The sequence below is a fragment of the Thamnophis sirtalis genome, unplaced genomic scaffold, assembly GCF_051295495.1.
Source record: "Thamnophis sirtalis isolate CommonGarterSnake01/CBP01778 unplaced genomic scaffold, rThaSir2_p1.2 scaffold_6, whole genome shotgun sequence".
In the NCBI taxonomy this organism is placed as follows: Eukaryota; Metazoa; Chordata; class Lepidosauria; order Squamata; family Natricidae; genus Thamnophis; species Thamnophis sirtalis.
In genome coordinates this window covers 18,718,391-18,744,426 of record NW_028261386.1, presented here as the reverse complement: position 1 = coordinate 18,744,426, position 26,036 = coordinate 18,718,391, and the positions used below count along the sequence as shown (strand labels likewise).

Here is a 26,036-nt window from a genome sequence, read left to right as displayed (position 1 = left end):
ATATACACACACACACACACACACACACACATATACATACATACACACAAACACTATATACACAGTATGTGTGTGTATGTATGTATGTATATATGTATATGTATATATATATGTATATGTATACATACATACACACACACATACTGTGTATATAGTGTTTGTGTGTATGTATGTATGTATACACACACACACACACACACACTGTGTATATACTGTGTGTATACTCTCTCTCTGTGTGTATGTATGTATGTGTATATTTGTGTGTGTATTGTGTATGTATATGTGTGTGTGTGTGTATAGTATATAGTTGTATACAGCTTCCATTCTTGCTAGAAAGAGGGTTCTCTCCCCACTCCCTCAAGTGAGTTGACATGAACATCTGGAAGGCGCCAGTCCCCAAACGAGCCTTCCCACGGAGGAGGAGCTGCTGCGCCTGAGAAGGAAGGGGCGGACCCAGCCGGCCTCTTGGTGCGCAAGGAGGGCGCCGTGGAGGCGGAGGTGCTGACGGCGGTGCGGACTTGCCCGTGGACTACAAGGGCAACATGGAAGTGTAAGATGGCGAGCGAACTGGGCTTATTTAGGCCACCAAGACTTGCATCCCCCCTCCCCGCCACTGAAGGGTTAAAAACAAGAGAAAGGCGGGATTTCACTCAAAAGCAGGGAGGAAAGAGAAGCACCGGGCGCGGGTCTGAACTGCCGTTGCTTTCCGGTCATGCACACACACGCGTTTCCCCGGCTCGTTTAAAGCCCTCGCGGTTGCTTCGGCCTTCTGCAGACGTCACTCCTCCTCTTGGCTTGGTTTTTATTAAAAAAAAAAACAAGCGGTTCAGCGGGTTGTGCGAATGTAGCCCGCTAGTTAGTTCAGGATTCATCTTCCTTGTGCAAGTCCTGGAAATGATACGGTTAGGGAACCAGATTAATGTATATTAATGATTAGCAAGTCCTTCAATATTACGAGAAGGTGGAGTAAATTAAAGGCTTGAGTCGAGCCTCAGTGCTGATGACTTCATGGAGACACCTGCAGAAAGGGTTTGGCAAACAGGCTTTCTAACCTTTTTATTATTACTTCTTCTTTTCCAAATAGTTTTTATTAAACATTTTTCTTCATTTTATATCACAATTTCAATCTTTGCAAGGCTCCGATATCAGTAGATCTCATACGTACATACAAGTTATTTACATTTTTCTTCCTTTCCTTCCGTGTACCTATCTATTTTATACAATATGCCATTATTATTGTTACGTCACTATATATTTAACCTTTTTTGGTCTCCTCTTAATTTACTTTTACATTCTTAAGCTTTACTTCTATTCTCTAACCAATTATACCATGTGTTCCCAAATCAAATGGTATTCAATTTCTCCTCTTTCTTTTATTTCCATTGTTAGTCTATCCATCTCCGGGCATTCTAGCACTCTGGAGGCAGCCCCAGAGAGGATTTGGCAACAGCAGGGTAGATAGATTGTCATGGCTTTCTAACCTTTTTATTATTACTTCTTGGTGTTGCCTACAACCCTAACATTTCCTAGGGTCTCCAATCCAAATCCAGGTTTGGCTCTATTTACATTTTTTGGCATTGGCCAAATTCAGTTGCTTACTTCCGCCTGCTGTGGTGGAGATTCTCTTGCTGGGAATATACGTAACAACTATATTTATTTCTGCATGGCTTTTTTTGACACCATCTCTGAATCCAGACTTGTGATCTATTTTGCCACTTTTTGAGAAGTTTGAGAAGCTGTATAGGAGGAAAACAGTTTTCTGTACGTACAATCATATTTGTATATTTAAATAGGTACACATTGCTCTTCTGTGCATTAATGAAAATACACATAAATATGACAAAAAATTTTTAAAAACCTTGCAATAGTATGCAGTTAACACATTAAAAAGTAATTACTATATATCCAAAAGTAAATCCCAGTTAATTTAGTGGTGGTTGCTTGCTCCCTTGCAGCATCATATTGATAGGCCAAGCTTCTGGGAGAACAAGATCTAATAAAAAATAAATATTCATAGGATTTCAGTGCAGTTTTGAGAAGAATGTTCTGATTGATAGTTACCCATAAGCAATTTATAGACATTATTGTGATCAAGCAAGCAGGAAGTCAAATATGTTACTGTTGTTTTATTTGATTATTTCCAATTAATTAGCAGGAGTAAAAAATAAATAAAATATGGATTTGGTTTGGGCAGTTGTTCCTAGAATAGGGCATCCATCTAAGGGCACATTACCCAGACTAGGTAGCATCAATATGTTGAGGGTTATATTGTGGCATTAAGAATGGCAAAACTTTATTTCTCTGTTCTTATGTCTGTATAGCCCTCTTGGCAACCCTGTTTAAAGGATTATTTCCTCCTGTGGGAAAGACAAGCTGCTAGACCAAGGCCGTTGTGACAAATAATCTAGCTATCTGATATATAAAGTCACTTGTTTTGCTTGGAGTTGGATTCTGACTTTTGAGGTACCTGAGGCATTGTCTTGTGGGTTTAGATGAAACAAGCTTGTGACTCCAAGGAAGTGGACATGGTCTTTGAGAAGACCTTCCTGGCTTGTGAAGGCTACTTAGGAAGTGACCTGTTCTTAGGTCCATGTGATCATGTCATCCTCCTTGAGGGAAAGGGGACATCTGCCAGTTTTCAAAGACATTGCTGGACATAGTGATTTTAAACAAGTTAGGCACACTTTAATCATCTCTTTTTGGGAAGATTGCTGAAAAATGGAATTGCAGCTCCAAGGGGCCCACGATTATGTGAAGCCTTTTCAATTAGAGTTTAGACAACAGTGTTCACTCTACTTCTAGAGACAAGGTATATATCATCCTGGTTGATCTCTCAGCTGCCTTTTGATGTCATAATATTTGTTTCATAGTATCCTTCTGGTCCACCAATGAAGGTCCCATTCTTTCCCTGGGGCCATTCCAGTCAGTGCTGATTTGGGGAAAGAGATTGTGGCTGAGGCCCCTAATGTGTGTGTGCCTCAGGGCTCAATGCTCCCATCCCCGTTTAGATGAGGAGGGCCTTCATCCTGTGTGCTAATTGACTGTGTTCCTGGCCCTAGTGATGGTGCTGGATTCCACATAGCCACTGATGCCCTAGACCAGTGTTTCTCAACCTTGGCGACTTTAAGTCCTGTGGACTTCAACTCCCAGAATTCCCCAGCCAGCTGTGCTGGGGATTCTGGGAGTTGAAGTCCACAGGACTTAAAGTTGCCAAGGTTGAGAAACACTGCCCTAGACACCTCTCTTGGAATGAGCCCTTGATGTTGCAGCTGGTCTTAGAGTTGATGTTATAAATTTCCATAGCCTTCTCTCTAAATATAATGCTTAAAAATAAATAAATTATATCTATTTAATTTGAAAGATGTATTGGGCATGTTTGGGAATATTAATTTTAATTATCCTAAAGCTAAAACTCCCCATCATATCGCTGTAGTGAAAAGAATGGGATCTAAGGTACAAATAGAGAGGAACTACTATTTCTTACAGACCGAAGTATCCTTATTTCTTTAGAAATCCCACAATTCTTTGTTCATTTCCCTAGTATATTGCATTGTGGCCAAAGAGAGGAAAATATCAGCTAGCATCATGCTGAGTGTCGATGCAGTGATAAAGATGGCAAAACATTTTTAAAAATTCATGTGGGCAGTGGTTCTACCCAGCAGACAAGGACACGGGCCAAATTACCCTCTCAAATCCTCTGAAACCATGCAACATTTGTTCTAAAGTGAGCCAATTCACTCATCTCCTATGTTTTGGGTCAATTGAGAATAATTTTCTGTGGATCTGTTACCCTTTTTGATTATTTTTTCTTACAATAGCGGTTGGGCACGGGGACTCTGATTTCTCCAGATGCATATAGAACGCAAAGACCTTCAAAAGAATTAAATAACACCACCAACAAAAGAGAATATATGTCCATCAACAACAACAAAAACACTTTCCATGAAATGATTGTGTCCGTGATTATGTATGAACATAATTGCTGTAGCTTTTCTTGTATCCACACAATGCAATGAGAACTCGAACTCAGCATATTTTCAGAAGGGGCTCCCTTTTCTTGTCCACTCAACCAGTACATTGTAAAGACAACATTAGAGCCTATGGAAGTTTGTGGAAAAGTTGTTGAACTTGTTTGAAAGTGATGAGTGTGGTGGTTCTATTCAAACAGTCGGCTGTGCTTGACATAATGCATTGTATTTTTTAAGTATGTTGCAACGGGGGGACCTGAAAACAGTGTCATTCCCTTCCGTTGTAAATGCTAGTGATATTTTCTGCTGCCTATCTATCCAGCTGTACTCATTGTCCCGAGGATGTGTAGCTAATTTGTGATTAGTGAATGTGATTTTTTTTTTAAAAAGGAATCTTGATTTTTTTTACTCATTTTCTGAAAATAAAATGAGTTTATTGGCTGTTAATTGGAATGCAGTTCAATAAAAAACAAGAGCAGGCAGGTCTCCGGCAAGTCCGTAAACAGATTTGGTTTCAATAGTCTTTGCAAGTTATGGTACACTTATTCTTAGTTTCAGATTAAATGCAGTTTTAAAACTGATTTATAAGTAAAATCCTTCCTCTAATTAAGCTTAGCTCTGTGCCCATCTTCCTTTCAACTTTTAGAAGAAAGTTATGGATTTTTAAGGTGGCTTCTCCATACTTGTCCTGTTAAAATATCACTGTACTTACAATCTCTTTGGATTTTTTTTCCATAGGAAAGATGGAAATGCAGCCCTTCTCAGCAATTATGAGGTAATGTGATTTGTAGTGTTCTGAAAAGTTACACATAGGGTGAATTTTATTTTCATGACAGTATTGTAATTCAGTAGATCTGAACTTGATCTATGTCCCTCAGCCACCATTATCTGAGGCTGCAATATAATGGGCAGGAATACACCACCTCCTTCATGATGGAGCCTAGGTTAGTAATGTAAGTGTTCTGGACTGGCCAATCCTTTTATGTTTGTGTTTTTATATTTGTTTTATCACACCTTAATTGGTGTCTCCTCATTTATTTCCTTCTTAAAAGACTGGCATCTCTCTCTTCCTTGTATTTAATAATTGCAAAAACAGAAATCATAGAGTTACTGTTACACAATGGGAATTATAACACGCCTTGGGAAACCTACTCTTGAATGAAAATAGATCCTGTCAATAAAATGTTAAACTTTCGTAATGTTAAAATAGGACATTCAAAATGTATCCATCTCCAGTAATAAATAATTGATTTAAAGGGTAGCCATAAAAGAGGGTGGCCATAATTTAAAATGTAGCCATAATGGAGGGTTGTTAGATTGTGCCAGATGAATTACAGATCTGCAAAGGATTGCTAATTTCCTTTGTTTAATAGCGGTAACAAAAAAGCTCCTTCAAATTAGCTGAAATCACGAACCCTTAAGAATATTTGAAGCAAATGCAAGCTCCAATTATACTACTGAAAGAAAATCGTGAGCTGAATACATTGTTGGAGGCTTCTGTAGTTTTCTGTAGTTTTTCTGCCCATTTTCTTGAGCTATTCAGGATGCATTTAACTGATTTATAGTGAATGTACCTAAAATAGATTTCACTAGTCTAAAGCCTGGGGTAATTTGAGTTTAAATGTTTGGAAAGTAATTGGCTTATTGGAAAGGATTTTCCAATGTCTCGTAATATTTATTTATAGGTGTTTAATATATATGAAAAAACATGCCATATTTTTGGACTATAAGAATGTAAGACGCACCAAGATTTTGAAGAGGAAAACAAGAAAAAAAAATAGTTTTTGCCCTCCACAGGGCAAGCCTCCCAAACCTTATGTGCACCCTGTTTCTGCAAAAAACGGGCCCATTTTTGGCGAAAATGAGACTTGGCAGGCCAAAAATGTTCATATTCGATGTATAAGACAGACCGACATTTTCACGCTCTTTTAGGGGAGGAAAAGTGTGTCTTATAATCCAAAAAGTACTGTATATGCCCATCTTATATACAATGATACTATGTAATAGTATTTAGGAATGATCTTGAGAGACAGGAGGAAGAGCCCCAGACTTGACAACTGTCAAATAAGAGGCAGCAGGAGGAATGAGGGAATGCCATACATCTCAGACCCTTCTAGGTTTCTTGGATTTTAAAGATGAGGGAGAAGAGATATTTTTTCAGGCTTGCAAGATTTTGTTAATATAATTTTACCATAAAGTTAGAACTTCTGGACTTGCTTCTTGCCTTGACTACCTGGCAAGGCTAATACCCTGGGTGATTCATAGGGACATAATAAAAGACAAAATAACCACAAAACCAACATAAAAATAACTCCAGGCCCCAGAAAACAAAACTCACCCACAATCTGTGCATCCACATATATTGGGCTCCAGATTCACTTTAGCCCAACATTTGGGTAAAGAGACATTTATTTAGGCCTTTCAGAAGGCTCTATGCAAAGGAGGGATTCTATTGGTTCGGCCCAGTTCGGGCGAACCGGTAGCTCCGAAGATCAGCTGAGAGCGAGCCAGTTCGCTCCACCCTTCAGGTGGGCCCCCCTTGGGCTATACTCACCTATATTTCCTTGGTTTTTTAGCCCAGCTGATAGGCACGGCAGAGTGGATTGCCACTCCTCAGTTATTTTCCCGTGAACTGTGCACATGTACGCAGTGCGCATCAGGCACGTTAGGTGCGCTTGGCGAACCGGTTGATAAACCGGTAGGATCGCACCCCTAGCTAGATGGGTAGGAATATGTGATATCGAGCATTTTTAATGGAAGTCACCCAGAGCCATTCAAGTGAGATGGGTAGTGTACATATTTAATATATAAATAAAAAATATTTCATGGAGGAGAATAGAATAGAATAGAATTTTATTATTTGTATGCCGCCCTTCTCCGGGAGGACTCAGGGCAGCGAACAATTCAAGGGGGGAAAAGGGGAACATAAAAAACAAAATACAAATAATAAAAGTAAACAACAGTCGCACAACCATACATGTTGAGAGGGGAGGGAACTCATCACCCCCAGGCCTGCCGGCAAAGCCAGGTTTTGACGGCTTTTTGGAAGGCCTGGAGAGGTGAGGGTCCGAATCCCTGCGGGGAGTTCATTCCAGAGGGCCGGAGCTGCCACAGAGAAGGCCCTCCCTCGGGTAATAACCAGGTGGCAATGGCTGGTAGATGGCACCCGGAGGAGGCCAACCCTGTGAGATCTAATGGATCTGTGGGAGGTAATTGTGGGAGGGTACTTTAGTCCTCGAGATGGCCTTTTACCATATTGCTACTTTAAAGTGGTTTTCTGCCACATATTTACTGCAAAGTTCTGGAGATGTTTAAAGCTATTCCCTCCTTCCCAGGTCTACAAATTGTTGACCGATCTGAAGCAGCAGTGCAAAGAGCCTGGGAAGAGCAAGCAGAGTGTTGCCCAACAGAATCTGAACACAATCACGTATGAAGTAAGTTAAGACAAGACATGAGGAAAAATCTCGTGCTTTGTTGCATTTTCTTTCTCCATCCCACTTGCCTACTTTCATGAACAGGAATCTTTTGTAATTCTGCTATCTACCAGAGTGGGTAAAAATCAATAATTTTTTTTTTTAAGTAAAAAAGTCAGATTTTTTAAAATTTACATTGGATTTTTTTTTCTTTTTATCAAATTTATTTTAATAAAATGTTTTTGGAGAAAAAATCTTATCTAAAGAGTTTTCTATTTAAGATACATTAATAATTTAGTTTATTCAGCATGAAATGGAGCTTAGTTATGTAGTACGACACTGTATATTCTGCAATAGTGGGACTTTTGAGTCAACAGCAGGTCGGAGGAAGAGCTGCTGCGGGACAGATATGACAGTTGCTCTTTGAAAATTATGATTTAAATCGAGATGATTTAAATCAAGCCTTTTTACTAGTGATTTTAAATCTTGATTTAAATTTACTTGATTTAAATCAAATCCACCCTGCTATCTACTAAAAGAAAAAGGAAAATTCAAAGAAGTATCACAATTCATGTTCTTATACAACATGAAAGCCAACTGGATGATTTTGGGCCAGTAACTCTCTCTCAGCCCAACACAGGGTTTTTATTCTGAGGAAAATAGGAGGAGGAAGACATGGTGGATATGTTCACTGCCTTGCTTAATTTTTTTAAATTAAATAAAGGCGGGATACATAAATAAAATATATCCTTGAAAACAGGATATATCAGTGAAATATTTTTCATATTTTTAAAACCAAAATATCTCTATAATACTACTGGAATACTATAGCTAGCAAAATAATAATAATACAGGTAATCCTCGACTTATTTCTACAATTCAGCCCAACATTTCTGTTGTTAACTGAGATTTGTTAGGTGAGTTTGACCTTTCCTGCTACAATTGTTTAGTGAATCACTGCAGTTGCTAAGTTAGTAACACAGTCGTTAAATGAATCTAGCTTCCACACTGACTTTGCTTGTCAGAAGGTTGCAAATGGTGATGACATGACCTCGGGACATGCAACTTTCATAAATACAATTGCCAAGCATCCAAATTTTAATTATATATTGCAACAGTCATGTGAAAAATGGTCATAAGTCACTTTTTTCAGTGCCTTTGTAAGTTTGAATGGTCATTAAATGAATGGTTATAAGACAAGGACTACCTGTAATGACTTAATAAATGGATTAAAAAAAATCAAATCCAGTCTGAATATTGAGTGACTCTACGATGAGCCATAATAATCTCCTATAGTTCTATTACATCCGTCCATCACAACATTTCATTTCTTAAGCCTTAGTATCATATTCTCATATTTTTTCTTGTCTTTCTCCAGTGTATTATCAGATGTGGATTATTTTGCCATCCTAAAACTGTTCATGACCACTAAAATGAAATAAATAACAGTTTTCACAAGCTCATTGCTCTCGCTGAAAAAAGAACTCAAAGCAAAACATTTTGACTTTAGACATCCACAGTAATAATATTATTTGCAGCATTTGAAACCAGGAAAAAAATAACTCCCAACTGAAGATGGCCTGCTCCATTGCAGCGGGAATAATATGGAAAATTCTTTTTCTGCCCTTTTAGACACTGAAATACATATCAAAGACACCATGCAAGTTCCAGAGTCCTGAGATTGTAAGAGATTTCCTCATAGCACTGAAAAATCACAAGCTAACAAAGTAAGTTAAAATTTACACCATGCAACAATGGATTAGAAATGTTTGCATTGGATTAAATATATCCCAACTATTCATAATAATGTTGAATTATTGGTGTTCATAAAAATGCTTTCAGCTCACACCAGGAGATCCCCTGGTGGTAGGGAGCAAGAAAGTCAGCTGTAATATGTGTGATATTCTCCCATTTGTGATTTTGTTTTTATTCATGTTTTCTGTTTTTATTGCCTTTGTAGTATGTTTTAATAGTAGATGTTATTATGTGCTGCCCAGGGCCCACATAAAGTCACTTTTTGTGAAATAGGCGGCCATATAAATGTGATAAATTACTTATCTATGGGAAATCCCAAGTAACAGTTTACTGTAATAATATTTGAGGTAAAACTGTATTTAATGATACAAAAATGTATTATATCTAAGTTGAAGATTAAATTCAAAGAGCCTAAGTAAATACTCAGTACTTTCAAATATGAGACAGTATAAGTTCTTATTAATTAGTTAACTGTGGCAAAAGTAATAATTGCTGTATCTGAAAAGACTTGTATGAAGGAACCTAAAATCATTTTGTCAAGATTGTGGATTCAGTTAATGACAGGATTGCCATTGCTAAGTGAAGCAGTCACACTTTATGACTTCATCACTTAGCAATGGAAATATTTATTAAATTACAGGTGGTCCTTGACTTATCGCAATTGAGCCCAAGATTTCTGTTGTTAAATGAGACATTTGTTAAGTGAGTTTTGGCCCATTTTACAACTTTTCTTGCCACAGTTGTTAAATGAATCATTGCAGTTGTTAAGTTAGTAACCTGGTTGTTAAGTGAATCTGTCTTTCCCACTGATTTTGCTTGTCAGAAGGTCAGAAAATCTGATCACATGATCTTAGGACATAGCAAAGATCATAAATATGAACCACTTGCCAGGCTTCTGAATTTTGATCACATGATAATGGGATGCTGCAAAGGTCATAACTATGAAAAATGATCACTTTTTCAGTGCTGTTGTAACTTTGAACCATCACTGAACAAACTGTTGTAAATCAAGGACTAAGTGTACTTAATAAGGGAACTGGGGATTTAAGTCTACTATATAATGTTTATTAAATATTTTGCTTGTTAAACTTTTATCCAACATCAAGTTTAATTAATGCTTGTAATTTGATTTTGGGCCTTCTGGTTATAAACAAAATTGATTGGTTTAAATTAATATTACAGATTAGCAATAGAAAGAGGGACTGGGGTTATCTATCTTTGCATATATAGCAATAGCAGTAGACTTATATACCGCTTCATAGGCCTTTCAGGCCTCTCTAAGCGGTTTACAGAGAGTCAGCATATTGCCCCCAACAATCTGGGTCCTCATTTTACCCACCTCGGAAGGATGGAAGGCTGAGTCAACCCTGAGCCGGTGAGATTTGAACCGCTGACCTGCTGATCTAGCAGTAGCCTGCAGTGCTGCATTTAACCACTGCGCCACCTTGGCTCTATAATAAAGAACATTTCTCCTTTAAGAGAATGTGCATTGGGAATGTTGGCAGTCTGCACATTATCAGGAATATCTATCTTCTGCTGACTAGCAGGGGCACTACATGCCCAACAGCCTTTTTTTAATTAAGCAAATAAACATTCAGAAATTTACATTTTAAAAGCTGAGGAAAATGTTATCTCACTACTTGGGCAAGTAGCGGAAATACCAGACAAGCATTTAGACCAGGGGTATCAAACTCAATTTCGTGGAGGGCAGCATCAGGGGTGTGTTTGATCTGGAGGTGGGGCTGGGAGGCATGGCCAGCTTCATGTCACTCAACGGCTTGCTCCCGCCCTCTGCCAGCAAAAACGGAGTTTGGGATGGCTGTGCGCGGCCGTCCAAGCTCCATTTTCAGCTGCGATAGCCTGCTCCAGCCCTCTGCCAGAGCAAAAATGGAGTTCATGAGGGACCTGCGGGACAGATCTAAGTACCCTGCTGGCCAGATGTGGCCCTTAGTCCTTGAATTTGACACCCCTGATTTAGACTGTTTGTATGGATCTGGAAACTTCTCATTGGCACTTCTCTCTGCAAAACTCCCTTCAATATATAATAATTCTCTCTCAGATTTATTTTCTATTCCCAAATCCTTTAAAATAGTCAATTTCTATCATAAATCCTTCAGAAAATAGCTAGTCCTTGATTTATGACCATAATTGAGCCTGTATTAACATCATAAGTTGTGCTGGTCATTAATAAGTCATCATGTGATCAGTCAGATTTTGCCACATTTTTATGTGATCATTAAGTGGTTGGGCCTTCCGACTGTGATTAAGCCGCAATCGTTAAACAAACTCATTGTTTGAAGTGGGCGTTTTCTGCTGGAAAACGGATATAAAGTTTCTGGCAAAAAAAAGTTATAAAATGCAGTCACATGACCCCAGGACACTGCAAACAGCCATCACTGTAGGAGGGTTGCTGACGTTATCACGGACATTGGAACTTCAATCTTTACTTTTACTTTACTTTAATAAAATGTGTATGCCGCCCACTCCCATTGGGACTCTGGGTTGTTAAGTACCTTTCAGGGAGTTCATCGTAACTTGAACAGTTGCCAAGTGACTGGTTAATTAGGCAAGGACTATTTGTGGTCAATTTAGTTTGATTCTAATTGTTTTGGCCTAAAAATATTATAACAAAATAAACAGCTGTGAAGAGAATTGTAAGAATTGTCACAGTAGTTTTCCAATGGTGAACAATATTGTCTTTCTGAGCATTCACTTGATCTGTGTAATGGTTTTTGATAATCCTTATTACCATTTTCCACAATGATGTCTGCAGCAAATTGTGAGGACACCAAAATGACAACAGTAATAAAAAATAATATATCTTATATATATATAAAAGCAAAATACCACTCATGCATCATCACAAAATCTCCAGAAATATAGAGCCTACAAATTTGAAATTCAATACTTATGTTCCTCTTGGCTTCTAGGTGCTCATTAAGAAAGGAGTTTTTCGAAATGACCATCAGATTATCACTCTTCCTTATACAGTATTATATTAACATGCGTCGATGCTAAGGAGTTAGACTTCTACTTCCCCTCCCCACCTGAAAGGAAGTCTGTTCCAACTGCCAGTTGCCCTATATAAGCATGGCCAGCGCATGAATCATCCAGCCTGCAGGCTAGCCCAATCACATGGTTTCGTAGTGAAGCATGGGTATTCAGCTAGTAGTTTGATATAATCACATTAATGCTGTGATTCAGTACCTGCCCCAGAGATCTTGATTTTTATAAGTAATCATGATATTTGCATGATTATATCATCACACTCATTGCCATTTGTTATCCTTCTGACCTCTCCAGCAAATAGAGGAGTCTGCATAAAGGCATCCAGAAAACGTATGGCTGAAGTTGGGGGCTCTCGATTTGCATTCTGTGCTATGGAAGAACATTTCATGTTATATCTTAATGTTTACCAAGTTAGATATCCATGGTTCTACTTGCGTTGCTAAAACAAAAATTCTCAGAAGCCTCAGCTTGCTTTGCTAATGCTGAGTGATAGTAAGAGCTACAGAGAATCACATCTGGAGGCTGAAAATTCTCCATCTGTGTTTACAATGCTCAGTTATACATGTAGGTCTGTCATCCAGGTTCTGTGTATAGAGCATACATTAGTAGTTGGTACCTCTAGATGGCGCCCATTGACAATATAATTGTTATAGGAAGGCCAGCTCTAAAAAAATATGGTTTTCCTTTTTTTAAAAACAAAACAATCTTTTAATATAATTTTTATTTGCTGGCTGGCAATGCATTGCAATTTCTATACGTCTGGAGGAGATCAGATTGGGGAAGGTTGATGTATATAGTGCTTTATATTATTTAGAAACTCTTCATGGTAGGTGAGTAATTTTTGGTGCTTCCTGAGCTTGGCTATTTTTTTGCAGATGTGTCATTAGCAGACTAGGTAACATATGATGATACTATCCCACAGAGCAACCTGAGCTACAAAAATTCTCTTCTATCAATAATTTTCCCCAGTTAGCTGATATAGTGAAAAAAGAAAAAAAGACCATTGTGCCTTCAATTGTCATGTCATATTTACAGGTACTTCCAGCATTTCAGAAGTAATCCAGTTGTCCAGGTTCATATAGAGTAAAACAGGTTTTGGCACGTTCATCTAATAATATCTTAGAAATCAGAAAACAGATATAAGGAGGAGTAGCCTCTTGCACAGATTCAAGTTTTGTTATATAGTGATGGCCAAAATGGAGCAGCTAAAAATGAAGCCGATTCACAATATTAGTGAGAAGAAAATAGCAAAGTGAGGCAACTGCTAAAAAAGCAAAAGCTATTTTTGATAGCCATAATAGGAGCATAGGGTCCAGAAGAGAAGATATAACTCTTCCATTCTGTGTTGCCTTGGTCAGATCCCATGCGATTGGCACCGTTTTGGCATTGTATAGAGTAGACGCAGATTGCAATGAGTTCAGAAGATGCCTAGATAGGTTTGGAAACAAAACACAGTCAAAAAGTCTGTGTGGGTGTGGCCTATGGAAAAGACAAGTGAGAAGAAATATAGAATTCTTCATTGTTCAGTAACAGTCTTAAAATAGATGAAGGAAAAAAAGGAATGAATTTACTCTGTATTGCCCCAGAGAGCGTGACCAGAACCATCAGAATAAAATTACAAAAATGTAGATTCAGACTAAATTTCAGCTGCCATGTGAGAAGATTACTTCTCCTTTGCTAGAAGTCTTCAAACAGAGGTTGGATGCTCATGTATTAAAGATGTTAGAAGAGATCCTGAACTGAGCAGGGGGGTGGTTTTATTATTTATAAATTATATATATATGGCCACCGATTTGCCACGCGATTTAGGCTGGCTAACCAAAAATTAAAAACAGCAAATAATAAGCTAAAAAATTAAAACATATTGCACTGAGAAGAGTTGATAATCTCCTAATCCTGTGTGGAGGGAAGAGGTATTTTCAGAGACAAGTAGGGTTAGATTCCTATTTGGAGGGGGGGAGAACGGGGGGGAATGTTGTTCCAGAGACAGGCATAGTGATAGAAAGAACACATTTCCTGGGTTCCACAAAATAACACTGCTTGAATGATGAGACTCTGAACATGACAATCCTATCAAACGTTATTGATGAAAAAAGTTCATTGAAGACCAGCCCAGGCCCTATGTCAGGGATTTCAAACTCAAGGCCCATGGGCCAGATCTGGCCCATGGAGTGCTTAGATCTGGCCTGGGGGCTGCCCTGGAAACAGTGAAGGACTGGCCTGCAGTGCCTCTGCCAATGAAAATGGAGCTCGGGAGGGTTTTCACTGGCAGAGTGTTGCAGGAGGCCGTTACAGCCAAAAGTGGAGCTCAGGAGCTCATTTTTGCTGGCAGAGCGCTCAGGCCACCACAGGTGCACCACAGGCCCAACACGAGTGATGTTGAGCTGGCCATGCCCATTCTGTCTCCCTGAGATCAAACATAACCTTGATGCGACTCTCAATGAAATCAGGTTTGACACCCCTGCCCTATGCAGTGAAGGATTTTATAGGTGATGGCCAGCACTTTGAACTGCATCCAAAAGTCAACTGTGCAATTAATATAGCAGCAGTGTTTTATGAATCAAAGTTTCAAATGTCCTCCCTAGAAAAGGAAAGTTGGAAATTTATCAGAAATTACCCAGCATTGCTTGGTTCAACAATGGGTACTTGAGAAGAAAATGTACCATTGTATCCCTAACCCCAGGCCTAACTATCGCTTCACTCAAGAATTAATGTACCACCTCTTAGATTCAACCACTCATTGTCTCCCCGCAGACTTTAATCAATTTAGAAGAATGTGAATCTAATATACATGTGACTTCCTTCACAACCCTGAGGACCCTTTCTGCTTCCTTAGGACCAAGAAAGTAAAACTTCTCTCAGATCAAGCCAGACAATACTTAATTCAATAGGACCTCCATAGTTGCAGTAAGGTTCTACATTTAGGCAAGAAGAACGAAATACACAGGTACAGTATAGGTGGTACCTTGCTCAATAGTAGTAACTGTGAGAGGGATCTTGGAGTCCTAGTGGACAACCATTTAAATATGAGCCAGCAGTGTGTAGCAGCTGCCAAAAAAGCCAACACGGTTCTAGGCCGCATAAACAGAGGGATAGAATCAAGATCACGTGAAGTGTTAATACCACTTTAATAATGCATTGGTAAGGCCACACTTGGAATACTGCATTCAATTTTTGCCGCCATGATGTAGAAAAGATGTGGAGACTCTAGAAAGAGTGCAGAGAAGAGCAACAAAGATGATTAGTGGACTGGAGAAGATGTTGGATAACTATTTGTCTGAAGTGGTGTAGGGTTTCCTGCCTAAGCAGAGGGTTGGACTAGAAAAACTTCAAGGTCCCTTCCAACTCTGTTATTCTAGTATTGATTCTAGTTGGAATTCATCTCAGGTGGATTTTAATGATTTCCCTTAACAGATTACTTGAATAATCTTCAGAGCAGCCTATCAGAAGATTTTCTGACCAATCTCTCCCTAAGAGGGATTTAATCACTTTGTACAGGGCTCCTAGAAAGCAATCCATGGACACAATAAAATGGGGAAAATAATTATATTTTGTCCCTTTTTATTATATATACCTTAATAAAGATTCTTCTCCATGTTTGATTAGGTTCTTCGTCTTTTTCCAGCAGTGCTGCAAGCATCTATTTCTGCTATTTCATTTCTATTCTGGGTTGTTACACCATAATTTAAATTCCTGAACTCTCTTTCTGTCCTTTAAAAAAGCCCAGACATATACAAGTAGTAGTAATTATAAATGCATCCTGGGTTATGTTTTCATTTAGTTTAAATGTTGTTCACAAAAACTTAATTTATAAGGAATCCATGGTTGAAAAAAAACAAACTGGTTTAAATAATTGTTTTACGTAAAAGTGATAAAAATTCACCCAGCTGTTGATACCAAATAAATTGGGCACCCCTGTCTTCTGACTATCTTGGTAACCAAGGATGTGAAACTGACCCTTAATGCTTTTATTGTGCTGCACAGGATTTTGAAATACACTTTCAGCCTTTTGGGGCCATCTAAGGCAGGGGTCTCCAACCTTGGCAAGTTTAAGACTTATGGACTTCAACTCCCAGAATTCCTCAGCCAGCTGGCCCCAAGTCTTACACTTGCCAGGGTTGGATACCCCTAATCTATGGAAACAAGCTTTTGAAATCTGGGTTCAGAAAGAGCAGTGGATTGTAAATGTTCCTGAACAAAGGGTCATTGAGGGCTTTAGAACCTATAAACCAGTAAATTCCAATGGATTACAGATGTGGAAATGGCAATTTTCAAGCTCTCGCATTATTGCATTTCTGACTGCTAAGGCCAGGCTGTAAGTAAATTGGATGTTCTGTGGACAAGGTTTTGTTATGATGTGGACTCACTCCTGTGACCAGAATCCCTAAATTATATATATTTATGTCCTTTGCTTGGGTACAGGGCAGAAAAACTGCAACTACTCAACCACAGGCCTGCAACTGCTGTTGAAATCCAGCTGGTAAGTTACAAAGCCACCTTCTAAAACATTGCTTTGAACATAGAAAATCAGCCAAGGAGATTTATCAATTTTCCAATAGTGGGATTGATATAATTCTAGTCTGGGTATCCTTTTTCTTGCCTTTGTTCTTCTCTTCAGCCTATTTTATTGTTTACTCTGGTTGTGAAGGGGTTGCAGCTGTGATGCAGCACCTGAACAGATGCAGTGGAAGGACTGGCAAAGGTGGGGAAAGGAGCTGCCAGGAGGAGTTACTATTAGATTTTGGAATTTTATTATATCATTTTATTATAAAAAGTTTGTTATTATTTGATTATGTATTGTAAATTGTCCTGAAATCAGTGGTGAGTTGTGGGTGGTACGCCCTGCTACGGGCGTACCGGTGCCTGCTGGAAGCAACAGACTCAGTTCCAGTATGGTGCTTCAGAGGGCCCACCTACCCACCCGCGTTCCTGAGCTGTATTTGACCCAACCGGGCCATTTGCGCATGCGCAGTCAGCGTAGGGCGTCTGCGCGCTACTTCACTGAGCAGCTGGAGCATCACGGGTGGTGGGTGCGCATGCATGAGCAGCACGCGTGTATATAGTAGACGCCCGGCCTGGTCGTAGTGTACTGGTTGTGACGGGATCCGGAACCCACCACTGCTGGAAATATATTAGAAGACTGTAATGTAAGTTATTATATTTAAAATATATTATGTAAGCTACCCAAGTCACTGAGAATGACTTGGGCAGCCATATAAATTAAATAAATAAATATCAAGAAATAAACAAGAAGCCATAGAAGAATGCTGAAGCAAAGTAATTATATCCAGGTTAATTGTAAAAATAAAATGGTCAGGAGCAGACTGTGGTTTTTGGACCTTTGTGCCAACACACATAAAATAGCTACAGTTTTGTAAGGAGAGATTTCTATTTTATGCACAACAGAAGTCCAAATATGACAGAAAGAAATATGTACAATAAAATCAGATCGTCATGGAGAGCAATGTATCTAGAAGCCAATTTGGTTCTGGCAACCAGTTTTTAAACCCCCTACATGTTCAATTAATTAACATGTCATCAAGTCCACACTTTCCTAACTTAATCCAAATTTTGTCAGGTGCTTTATCACATTTTTTGTTGAAATCAAGGTATACTATATGTAGAGTAATCTCTACCATCTCTGAAAATTGTCTGGTTAAAATGAGATGCTGCTATTTTATCTTCTGATAGCCAGCACATTTAAAAATTTCTACTGAATGATCTCTTCATTGTTGACTCTAGAACCTGTCTAGTTTTGATGCTCTGCTACCTGGTCTGTAATTTCTTAGATCCTCCGTTGTTCTTTTTTTGAAGATGGGAATTTTATCCTCTTGGTATTTCACTGGTTCTTCTGATTTTCTCAAGGTAATTCATAAACATTTGACCAGGCCAGGGATCGACAACCTTAAACACTCAAAAGAGCCACAAAGGTCCTAACTGGAAGCCCCTCTCCCCCCCCATTCAATTCTGGAGCCGACCAGAAGTCTGTTTCCCCATCACAGTCTCCTCCTAGCGGGCATCCTTTGTCCTCTACCTGTCCTAAGCGAAAGCCCTATCAGTTGTGGGGCTGACCAGCAGAGGGATGAAAGAGCCTCCAGAGCTGCAGGTTGCCGACCCTTGGACCAGGCCATCAGAAAGTTCTTTCATGCTCTGCATTTTGTCTGATCCCTGAAGCTTTAAACCCATGCAAAGTAAATATAAATACGGTCTCACTCTAACCTTGGCCTTTTAGATTGTCATAAAACAGTTGTCTAGTTCTTTTGTCATTGAAAAAGTGTTGAGGAAAAAAAAAAGACTTTAGCTCTGCTGTTTCTGTGTTACCTGTCGTTCCATCTTCACTTAGGCTGAACATGACAAATTCCTTTATCTATTCTTCCTAAACTTTAGCCTCCAAGCCCCTCATCATTTTTATTGCTCTTCTCTACACTGAACTTGCATATACCAGCTCTGAAGAGGAAAATAGACACTTCATGCTTTTCTGGCAATCCCCATTTTTAAATATTTTCTTTTTTAGGAACTTCCTACATTTCTTTTTCCCATTAGTTTCTCTGATCACTGATTCCTCCTTACCATTATTCTGAATTATTAAAATGTGCAAAGTTCAAAATACCCAGTCAATTAGATAAATTTCCTTTCCCTTAATCAAGATCTCCAACACTATGTGGTCCCTTTCTCTCAACATTCTCTGTTTATTTTCAATCTCTCCCACCCACTTCAACTTCCTCTCCAGGCTGCATCATTCCCTTCTAACAAACCTCCGAGAACTGCATAATAAATGGATATTGACTGATACATCCTTTGCTCCGATTCCCTGAGCAAATAAAATGTTCATTTCAGAAGAAAATGAATAGCTGAAGCAAATGTTCTGAGGTGGCGCCTGCTCTCGTAGAAGACGTGGGAGTTCTTAGGTCATTGATTTAGCAAAAAGGCAAGCTCTCCATCTGCTTTATTCCACGTTTAAGGAAGTGTATTAGTTTATAGGAGATGGAAAATAAAACAAGAGATCACTCTCGGTTTAATCCTCTTCATAAAAATATTTTGATTCCAAAATAGCTCCTAGGTACACGGTCAAGGCTGTTGACTTTAACTGAAGTAGATGAAAATAATTCAATGTTGCAATGTGTTTCACTTGCATAAGTTTTTTTTAACGTATTGTACTGTATATACTCAAGTATAAGCCTAGTTTTTCAGCCCACTTTTTGAGCTGAAAAAAGCCGCCTCGGCTTATACTCGAGTCAGTGAAAAATTTGCCCGGAATGGAGGAGAAAAAGGGGCGGGGCCATGCCGCTGGGTGATGCTCGTGAATGGCCCAGCGCCCCTGTGAGTTTCCCCTCCCTCTGTGTCAGTTTGCCGCGCAGCGTGCACCGCACCATCCCCCCTCCTCACGTTCTAATGTAATGCAGGGCTATCTTACGATTCCCTTTCCTCCCCCTCCTGCCGCTCTGCAACGATGTCCCACCTCCTCCTTGTTATGGCAAGCAGCCACATAGCGATGTCCCACCTCCTCTGGTACAGTGATCCAATGATAGGAATCACTGTACCAGAGGAGGCGGGACATCATCATCACAGCGGGACATCAGCATCATGAGGTGAGTGAAGTATTTCATTGAATACACCGGTATTGTGTCATAATAATTTGTTATGCAGAGCAAATTTTTACAATGGCTACTGTATATTTAATGGGCACAGGCAGGCTGTATATGTTATTCAATGGGCAATGGCATTATTGGTATCTATTTTTATTTTTGAAATTTATCGGTAGCTGCTGAATTTCCCACCCTAGGCTTATACTCGAGTCAATAACTTTTCCAGTTTTTTGTGGTAAAATTAGGTGCCTCGGCTTATATTCGGGTCGGCCTATACTCGAGTATATACGGTATCTATTTTGCTCTCTTTCAAGTATTTAAAAGTTAAGTAGGGAAAAACAATCATTTCTATCAGCTTAGCTCAAATCTTTACCTTACTGAAGAGTTTGTTATTATTGCTGTTATGATTTGCTGTACAGTCACCCAGATGTTTAGATTGAAATTGGGACTTTTATCCACCTGTTGAGTTCTTCCCAAGGCCAGAAATTGTTGTTCAACAATACAGGAAGTCCTCAGCATACAACCACAATTGTGCCCAAAATTTCTGTTGCTGAGTGAGACCATTGTTAAATGAATTTGGCCCCAGTTTACCAACTTTCTTGCCACAGTTGTTAAGTGAATCACTGCAGTTACGTTAGTGACACATTTGTTAAGGGAATCTGGCTTCTCCATTGATTTTGCTTGCCAGGAGGTTGATCAGGTGACCACGGGAATGCTGCTGCAACGGTTGTAAGCATGAAAAACAGTCATAAGACACTTTTTTTAGTGCCATTGTAACTTCCAGCGGTCACTGAATGAATTTTTGTAAGACGAGGACTACCTGTATTCGCAGCAACATAAAGGTACAACATCATTGAAAAAAGTGTGACATGATCATTTTTCACACGTGCAACATCCCCGTGGTCATATCAAAATCCAGACAGTTTGCATCCCAGAGTCATGTGATCTCCATTTGAGTCCTTCTGACAAGCAAAGTCAATGGAGAGACCAGATTCACTTGACGACCGTTTTACTAACTAAACAACTGCAGTGATTCACCTAACACAGTGTTTCTCAACCTTGGCGACTTTAAGTCCTGTGGGAGTTGAAGTCCACAGGACTCAAAGTCGCCAAGGTTGAGAAACACTGACCTAACAACTGTGGTGAGAAAGGTTGCAAAATGGGGCAAAACTCACTTAGCAAATGTCTCGCCTAGCAACATAAATTTTGGGCTCAATTGTGATCGTCATTCAAGGACTATCCGTATTGTACAAGGGCCCTCCTGGCCACAGCTGTCACCTCCTAATTGAGCAGGAGCTTTGAATCCAAGAAGACTTCAGAGTAGGAAAGGACAACTCTACTGAGGCCAATGGTGTAAAATGTCCTCCTCTAGGATCCAATATCTGAGTCATTTCGATAGCTTAGATGCAAAAAGCTAAAGATCACAACAGCTTGGCCTGCCTTTGAGGAAGTTTGTTTTTCTCTGAGATAAGAGGAGTAGATCCATAAAGAGCATTAGCTGGGACCAAAGCTTGTTTGTTTAAAGAGGAAGGGATTTCATGTGGTTTTGTGGTGTGACTAAGAATTTCCATTTGCTATTCTTAGGCAGATCTAATAGGCAGATCTGAGTATTTGCATCAGAAATTTCTTATCGTTTTCAGTGAAACGATATGCATGGTTAGGAAAAAATAAAACTCCTAGAACAGTGATACGTTGCTCAGTCATTCAGCTGCTTTTTACTCTTTGTGGTGGACATCATTTTACTAGGATTGTCTGTCGAATACATTTAATTCTCTGCGTTTTGTAAATATCTCTTACTATTTAATTATTCTCAGATTTTTTTGTAGTGTTTAATTTTGCCTTCGGTTATTTTCATTGCATAACAGACAACTGTTTTTGCATTTCTGGGGTTGGTTTTGTGTTTTGTTTTTTTTTGCTTCAGCATTAATAATGCCATGGATTTTTTTCCAGGCACTCTAGTTACCAAACCTTTAATCCATTAAATTTAGACTTTACCTTCATCACGGTATCAAAATGAATAGACTGACATACCAGTCAGATCTTTTATTTGTCTTCTTTGGTTTAAGATGCAACTGCGCAACAAGAAGTGTGTGATCTGAGCCATAGTGAGCACCACAATGTCTTCTTGCTGACAGTATAGAATTTCTTTATTTTTGCCTTTAGAATATATTGTCAGTTTGATTTCAGACTTGTCCGTCTGATGATGGCCATCTGTGGAGTTATGTTTTAGTTTCTCGGAATAAGGCGTGTGCTGTAAACATTTAATTTTCTTAGCAGAACTATCTGTCTCATTCATTCATATGTGACCTATTTATCCTGTCAGTCCAGATTCTATTTGCAGCTTTAGTATCTCAGATTTCTACACTGTAATTAGAATTATGCTTTTTTTTTTTATATGGTGTTGCAAATTGTCATAGAACTGTTATACTGGATTTGTCATTTGATAACTGGCTTACCTTCGATTCAGATTAATATCATCTCATTTGTGGGAGGGTTGTATCCAAGCACTGACTTACACAATAACAACAACAACAGCTAGCCTCATTTTTTCAATGAGATTTTAACCCACAATTGAAGATCTATTGCTTTTCTGATGTGAAGGGACTCATTTCAGTCCACTTCAATTTGCTGATTTCCGGAATGTGAATATTCACTCTTGACATTTCTGTTCTGACATCAACTTTGCCTTAATTCATAGTCTGACATTCCATGGACCAATGGGAGATATATCTTCGCTGCTTCAACCTTTCCTTTTGCTTCTGGGCAGTCAGGAGCTGGGCTTTCCTTTGGCTTCAATTCAACACATTATAAGCACCAGTGCCCTTGCTCTTCGCTCTTGCCCAGTAGATTGTTTCATGCCTTCCAAGCTTCAAAATCGTGTTGATGCTGTCTTGGTTGTGGACATCCACTTGATTTTCTTGACAGAACACTGGAGTAGATTGCTCTTTCTTTCTCCAGTGGACTGTATTTAGTTAGAGCCCTCGTCTTTAACATGCTTGTCATGGATGATGTTTCTGGGAATATACTATAGTTTATAACATCATTAGGAAATGTCAGCTGTTTCATCACTACAAGGCCAAGCTCCATGAAAGAAATAATGCTTCCCTGTACATTCAAGCTGCATCCCAAGTGGAGCAAGGCTGAACTGGAATAGTCCAATGGCCAAAGAGGTTCCTGAGTTCTCTAAAACTTTCCATTGGGCAGGATATTAAAAAGCAGGAGATGGGGAAAAGCAAAGGAGTTCCAAAAATTAGGATCAAATCAAATACCTTTATTAAATGATCCTTGATCTGCTTTTACAATAAAAAAGAGAAATCGTTTGATATAACAATTTGTTAATGGGTGGGAAACAATAGGGACAATCAAATGCTATCTTTAATCAAAGGCTTTGCACAGTTGCGAGTGATATGTGAGTGTGGGACAAGCATCCCTTAAACAATAATAAACATAAATTTTGTCAGTGTTACCTTCAAATTTGGAGATGACTGGGGAGATCATAGCACATCTTGGGGCATCATAAAAAGACACTGTATGAGGACATGAGCGAGAGTTTCTACCTCCCTGGAGCCACAAGGGCAAATTGTTTGCAAATGAGTTCAGTGCAGCCTTCCTGCCAATAGAGCTCAGGCCCAGAAATTAGGATAAATGGTTCAATTATAAAATGGTTCAATTATAAGATTTGAGTCCAGGGTGTATCCAGATATTGACAGTACCTAACTTTGACTAATGCATTCATTCAGTGCCTAGGTGGGGAAAGCTCTTATCAGTGCCAACAGTCTTATCTGTAGAAATGCCCTTCCTTACCAGGGAAGGAGAGGCCTCTCTGTGCCTGTTCCTTAGAATACCTGATTAGTTGACTGTTTTCTGATTCGTAGTAATTGGTTTAATTTTATCCGAGTTTTTCTGAGCCTTGCTAAATGTTAAAGTTGTTTGGTTTTTGTTCATCTACTGCATGATGTCAGCTTTATTGTCTTAGGACAATCTCTTGCTGTACCAGCTGCAAATTCTGTGAATTAGGTCCATCCTAAACTTGGAATTTAGCATGTAAAAGGGTGATCAGGACATACTGGTAAGATACTAAATCATTGTCCTTTGCAGATTGTGGAAGAAAGTGAAGAGAGGCTTACAGAAGAGCAAATTGAATCCCTTCTCCAGACAGTCACCAGCATGCTTCCTGGAGACCCGGAACAAGAGCAGGAGGAGCAACCCATGGTTGTGGAAGAGGAGGGGAGCCTAACATAGGAGAAGTATAAACAAACTGCAGGAGACCCCCTTCCCCATTTTAGAATCTGGAAGGATTGGCCAAATTCTTCATTTGCTATGAGAATCTGCAGATTTCCCACTGTCTCCATGATGACCTCGCAGTGTTGTTACTATATGTTTTCCAATTGTTTGTACATCATAGGGGAATTATTATTTACATTATAAACTTTTAAAGGAAAAAAAAAGCCCACTCTTTGTTTTTATGTTTTGTGTATTGTAAGTGCGACATGAATCGGAAGTTCATCCCAGGGCAAATGCTACTGTTGACTTCACAATTTTCATGCTTCTCTATTGTGATATGAATCCTGAATTCATCACAAAGCAGATGCTACAGTTGGCTTCACAATTTTCATGCTTATCTACCTGGAAAGTTTTACACATCAATAGGACAAACGTTGGCATTATGGACTTGTTCATTTATTAGGAAAGTGCATTCCAATTTTCCTGTTATTACTAAAGGGTATCACATATAAAGTAGCAGATCATTAATAGGTTAACAATAGCCTATCCATTACCGTTGTATGTCAGTCATATGACTGACCCGATTTTGCAACCTTTTTGCAGTTAAGCAAAGCACTGTATTCGTTAAACAAATCTATGGTAATTAAGTGAATCCATGGTTGTTAAACAAACCAATGGTTCACTATGGGCGTGGTTTTGCCAAAAACTAGAAGTGCCAATTTTGGCCAAAACTCTGTAAAACTGGTTTTCATGTGACCACAGGATGCTGCAAATGGCTATGAATACGGTCATATTGCCAAAGTTTGTCATGCAATCACAGAGAGGACTCAACCATTGGAACTTTGAATTTGGGTTGTTAAGTCCCCTTTTCAGGTTGGTCATAATTTTGAATGGTTGCTAAGCAACCTATCGTAAGTCAAGGACTGCCTGTATGTTTTTCTTTCCTTTGTTTCTCAGCTGAGGCTTTCACTCTTCATTGGGTCGACTCACACTTAGTTCTTAGCCATAACATGTGCACTATCCTTTTGGCAGATGTAAACCATGGTCTGGGATCAGTTTTCTGGACAAACACAGCCAATTGCTAAGGAAACCTAAAGGCATATTGTTTAGTCAATGCCCCTCTGTCTTCCTCCCTCACTTTCATTGCCAAACATCTGTCTAGTAGTCTGTATCTTCCCAATATTTGGGAGATTGAAAGAATCCAGTAATCAATGGCAAGAAGGAATTGTAGTCCAAAACATCTGGAGAACATCAAGTATCTTTGCCGTGTTCAGTTTTTGAGTGTCCTGGGCACCTTCCTCCTTAGATTTACTTGCTTGCTTGGACATATCAACAAATCTAAAAAACAAGAGACCTGCTTTATACTACATTACTTTATGCACATATAAATAAAATGGGAGTGTCTGGCCAACCTTTCCAATGCAGTGCTGAACATCTACTTAACTCCTGGTAGAATACCATCAATTTTTTTGAAACATGTGTTTTAGGTTTGTGAAAAGTATATAAAGAAAGAAACAAATAGGAAAAATAAGTGTGTTTCATTTTGAGATATGTATTCTTTTTTTTAGGCAAACGATACTTTCAGGTGCTGAAACTCCTTAAAAGGAAACTGGGTGGTGAATGATTATAGCTGCAGGCAAGCAAATCCCTAAAATAACTCAATCCTTGTTCAAAGTTCCTATTTGCTCTTCTGCAGATGTGCCAGAAGATGATGAGATTTGTACATAAGCAGTTCTATCCTTGCTTCCTGTTCTGTTCTCTTCCTGTTCTGTTAGCTTGGAAACGTGGAAACGACAAGTGTCTTTCACCAGTTCGGGGCTTCAAATCCACAGGGACTGCATGGCTTGTAAATAAATTTAAATTGGGCAGATTCAAACAACATGTGCACAATGACTTGATTGATAGATCTTGATAAGTGGTAGTGAGAGAATACATGAAACCCCTAAGTCCACCTCTAAACACAGTAGCCAGAAATAAGTGGTGTGGTTGAACATTTAAGTCAAGACAAAAGAAAATATTGTAAATCCTGATTTAAGCATATCTGTTTGGGTGGCGGGGGGAGTTGTTTAAAAAGTCAAAAG

The 26,036-nt window shown here is 39.0% G+C and overlaps 1 protein-coding gene across 2 annotated transcripts; it reads left to right on the top strand.

Annotated features, from left to right (window-relative positions):
* The first annotated feature begins 447 nt into the window (after nt 1–447).
* Nucleotides 448–25,095, top strand: CRCP (CGRP receptor component). Of its 2 annotated transcripts, none has more exons than XM_014059911.2 (6): nt 448–550; nt 4,707–4,743; nt 7,304–7,402; nt 9,014–9,108; nt 16,568–16,625; nt 23,830–25,095. In XM_014059911.2, exons 1-6 carry the CDS (start codon nt 543–545, stop codon nt 23,971–23,973), a joined length of 441 nt encoding a protein of 146 aa, XP_013915386.1. In that variant the 5' UTR covers nt 448–542; the 3' UTR covers nt 23,974–25,095. The 2 variants fall into 2 exon arrangements, with proteins under 2 accessions (XP_013915386.1, XP_013915385.1); XM_014059910.2 differs by lacking the exon at nt 448–550 and adding an exon at nt 668–1,029.
* The last annotated feature ends 941 nt before the right edge of the window (nt 25,096–26,036 follow it).

Coding starts and splice junctions, on each gene's coding strand:
- CRCP (XM_014059910.2), top strand. CDS start 1,001: ATGACTTCATGGAGACACCTGCAGAAAGG. Junction 1,030..4,706: donor TGGAGACACCTGCAGAAAGG/GTTTGGCAAACA, acceptor TTTTTTCCATAG/GAAAGATGGAAATGCAGCCC. Junction 16,626..23,829: donor CTGCTGTTGAAATCCAGCTG/GTAAGTTACAAA, acceptor TGTCCTTTGCAG/ATTGTGGAAGAAAGTGAAGA.